The sequence below is a fragment of the Dipodomys ordii genome, unplaced genomic scaffold (genome assembly GCF_000151885.1).
Source record: "Dipodomys ordii isolate 6190 unplaced genomic scaffold, Dord_2.0 Scaffold10, whole genome shotgun sequence".
Taxonomy (NCBI): domain Eukaryota; kingdom Metazoa; phylum Chordata; class Mammalia; order Rodentia; family Heteromyidae; genus Dipodomys; species Dipodomys ordii.
Genome location: NW_012267226.1, coordinates 426053 through 430472, shown reverse-complemented (window position 1 = coordinate 430472; position 4420 = coordinate 426053). Strand labels below are relative to the sequence as shown.

The 4420-nt window shown below is 37.7% G+C and overlaps 1 protein-coding gene across 1 annotated transcript in view; it reads right to left on the bottom strand.

Moving 5' to 3' along the window:
• The window catches only part of LOC105980557 (heterogeneous nuclear ribonucleoprotein A3-like), a 34113-nt gene that overhangs the window by 15157 nt on the left and 14536 nt on the right, over positions 1–4420 (bottom strand). The window contains 1 exon segment of the mRNA XM_013009447.1: positions 258–334. Within this exon segment, the coding sequence (XP_012864901.1) occupies positions 258–334 (77 nt within the window).

Below are 4420 nucleotides of genomic sequence, written 5' to 3'. Positions count from 1 at the left end.
CCATTCTTTTGCTTCCTTCCCTGATTAAGAAAATTAAACTTTCAATCAAAATTAAACCTACAGTGCCTTTACTATCTAAAAGTAAAAGATACATAGTGCTTTCTCAACACAAAGAGGTAGCTTGAAAATTTATTCTAAAGTTCAAAAATAATTTTAAAGTTTTGTATTTCTTTCCTATTCCTCTTTAATCTCTACTTTTTCATTTTATGCACAATCCTAAAACTTCTAATTTGCATCTAAAAGCTAACAGGACTTACATCTCATGAGTTCCAAAAAAGAAAATGGGTAGTTTGTTTGTAGGTAGTTTTACAGCTCCATCAGGAACTTCATCTACCTAAAAGAAACATTAAAAAAAATTACCATCATTCAGTCATATACACTTCAACACATCTGAATAAGTTGATAACATATTCAAGACAGCTGAAGATATAAAATCAGACATTTTACAGGTTCCAAATCTTATTCCCAACTCTGAAACCTAAGAAGTTCCATAAAACAAAGGTGTCTTTTTCACTTTGTTGCAAAACCAAAGCTAATTCAGTCATTTCTTTTACGCAGTCATGTTTCTATAATTTCTCTGCAGAAAGTTATGTGCCATGCTAGCAGTAGCAAAACACATGGAATATGCACCACCATTAACTTCTTCGAATCCCTAAATTCTCAATTCTTAAACTTATCTTAATCCAAGTATTTCACATAAAGAATGTCAAAATCTACATGAAGAAATGCTCAACCTCTCTAGCCATAGAAGAAATGCAAATCAAAACAACATTGCAATACCACCTCACCCCATTTAGAATGGCTATAATCAAGACCTCTAATAACTACAGATGCTGGAGGGGATGTGGACAGAAGAGAACCCTACTGCATAGTTGGTGGGAGTGTAAACTTTGGGAAGTACTATGGAGATTCCTCAAAAGACTCCACGAAGAGCTCCCCTATGACCCAGCAATCCCACTTTTGGGCATTTACTCAGATGGTCACAAACAAGACCATACAAAAGCTACCAGCCCAACTATTTATGTTTATTGCAGCATTATTTACCATAGCTAAGATATGGAACCAACCCAGATGCCCCTCAGTAGATGAATGGATCAAGAAAATGTGTTATATATAAAATGGAATTCTATGCTTCTATCAGAAAGAATGACACTGCCCCATTTGTTAGGAAATGGAAAGACTTGGAAAAAAATTATATTAGGGGCTGGGAAGGTGGCTCAGGGGTAGAGCGCATGCCTTGTATGCATGAGGCCCTGGGTTTGATTCCTCAGTACCACATAAGAAAAAAGCTGGAAGTGGCGCTGTGGCTCAAGTGGTAGAGCGATAGCCTTAAGCTGAAGAGCTGAGGGACAGCGCCCAGGCCCATCCATAGTTCAGGCCCCACGACTGGACCCCCCCAAAAAAACAAAAAAACAAAAAAAACTTATATTAAGTGAAGTAAGCCAGGTGCAAAGAAACATAGGTCCCATTGGTTTCCCTTATTTGCTATAACTAGTATATAGCTGAGACAAGCAGAAAAGGTCAAATAAGATGATATTAAGTGAAATGAACACCAAGATAAGGAATCAAATGGTTTTTTTTCTTGCTTGCTGTTGTTTGTAACGTATTTATAAGGTACCACATGATTTTTTTTGTTTTTTTTGTATGTCCCTCCCCCACGGTATAACCCATTTTCACTGTATTTGATGTTGGTATAATTTGGGAAGCAGAAGGGAAAAAATAAATTGTGTAACCAGGGATACAGGCTGACCCATTGCAACAATGACATGTACAAGATGCTATGTCAAAAAACAAACTTTAAGGGCTAAGAAGGTGGCTCAGTGGTAGAGCACTTGCCTTGCACGCATGAGGCCTGGGTTCGATTCCTCAGCACCACATAAGCAAAAAGAAAAAAGCTGGAAGTGGCACTGTGGCTCAAGTGGTAGAGCGCTAGGCTTGAGCTGAAGAGCTGAGGGACAGTGCCCAGGCCCAGAGTTCAGGCCCCATGACCGGACCCCCCCCCAAAAAAAAGAAAAACGAACTTTACAATTTGGGGGGGGTAAGTTGTATAGGTGGGAGGGAAGGGATGGTGGGGGAAAACCAAGGAGGAAGCAATAATGCTTGGTAAGAAATGTATTTATTACTTTGCTCATGTGATTGTAACCCCTCTGTACAGTATCTTCACAATAAAAATTTATTAAAAAAAAGAATGTCAATCTATTTCACAATTCTAAATGACATTCTAGAAAGCATAAACAGAGTAATGTAAAAGCTGACATTAACAAAAGTTTAAAGCAACACTTCCCACTCTGAAATGTATAATGAAAACATCCTTCAATTGTATGGCTGAATCACATGGGGTTACCTGTTCCTTTATTAGTTTTCAATCTTTCAAGCCACCAAGCACTAGTATGTTCCAAGAGTTAAATAACATTTCTATTTGAAATTTCAAAAACATGGGGTTGGAGTTGTGGTTCAGGTGGTAGAGCACCAAGGCAATGAGCAAAAGTATCAGATTACCAGGGTCTGAGTCCCAATCTCAGAGAGGAGGAGGACAAATACAAAACATTTTAATTAGAAAACAAGTTGACTGCAAATACAAGAGCTGACCCTAGTATCTATCTGTGTTAGCATTACAGAATAGAAAATCTGGACTCATAATCTATAATAATGAGGGTTTCAGACAATAACAGAATAATCATCCAATAGTTCTAAGAACCTTAATTTCTCTACTTGTCCCCTCCATCCTTATACTATTATGTTGGTTCATATGCTTCTTCCTGCTAGTAAACAGCTTTAAGAGTTTGTTCAAACGCTTACTACATGTTAGGCAAATATTTTAAGTTATTTTCAAAAGTACTGCTAATAGGAAGAGGTGACAAAGTTCCAAAACAGAAATGTACTCATTACTTATGAAATGGTAACCTCTGTATAAAACACTTTAATAATAACAAAATCTTATTTTTAAACTACCACTAGTGCCAGTGCCAGTGGCCTGTAATCCTAGCTACTCAGGAGGCTGAGGATCACGGTTCAAAGCCAGCCCAGGCAGGAAAGTCGGTGAGACTCTTATCTCCGATAAAACCACTAGGAAACTGGAAGTGGCGCTATAGCTCAAGCGGCAGAGTGCTCGCCTTGAGCTCAAGAGCGCAGGGACAAGAAGCTTGCAATATGTTTCAAAGTCAAAGCATATACAAAAGAGTTAAACAGATTTTCCTAAAGGGAACTGCTAGCTTAAAATACCAAAGGATTATTATATTAAGGATTATTCTAGTAAGACTCTACTGAAAAGTTAGACTAGGGGAAAAAAGGAAACTAACTGAAATTGATAAAGACCTGGAAGGAGAAGGGATCAAGGCACATTGGAAAAGTCCATCAAGCCACATACTGCAGATTTGGGCACACTACTGTACACAATGTTTTCATGAAAATATATAAATATAAAACAAAATCAAGGAACAAAGTGATCTTTGTTTTTTTTTGTTTTGGGTCCGGTCGTGGGGCCTGAACTCTGGGCCTGGGCACTGTCCCCCAGCTCTTTAGCTCAAGGCTAGTGCTCTACTACTTGAGCCACAGCACCATTTTTCTGGCTTTTTTCTTTTTGCTTATGTGGTGCTGAGGAATCGAACCCAGGGCCTCATGCATGCAAGGCAAGCGCTCTACCACTGAGCTACCTTCCCAGACCCCAAAGTGCTCTTTTAATACTTGGGAAACACGTAGCTTCTCACTCCATGATTCTCTATCTAATGGGTTTTCCCCCACCTCCTCTTCCTAGGTACTATAACTAGAACTGTGATTTATTTTTAAGAACTGTCTTTTTAAAGAAAATTAAGTATCAAATAGTTTGAAAATAAAACAACTTTGGAACATCAGAGTTATATTTTGAAAAAAGGGTTTTGACTGTACCTAATTAATAGATCTCAATATTCCTGGGTTCTGAGGACCTGAATCCCACCATAAATTGATTTAAAAAAAAAAGACCTTTCCCTGAACTAAATTCAGAAAGTCTCATGAACTGCTATTTGTAATCCTTTTGTAAGCAAAGTGTAAAACAACTTAATCATAGATGACACTCAAGAATTGATCATCTGCATTTGATTCCATTGGTATTTTGTATTTTACTCAAAAAATTAAAGAAATGGTGATGGTTCACTAAATTTTAAACATACAAACTCCTACTTGGGTCATTTCACCTACAATGGAACCACTCCCTAGCTTTTTTTCCACCAGCAGATCATTCTGTTTAACTCTTTCTGAAATGACTCAGGCCAAAAATCATATCTGGAAAGACTCTGCTTCATCTTCCAGTGGCGCCTATTTACAATCTTTCTTGGTAGTTGTAAACTACTTAGAAGTAGACATCATCTTATGCATTGCCTATACTTGGCAGATAATCAATTTTTCTAACAAATATTTAAATGGATGAGAAGAAGCAGGTGAT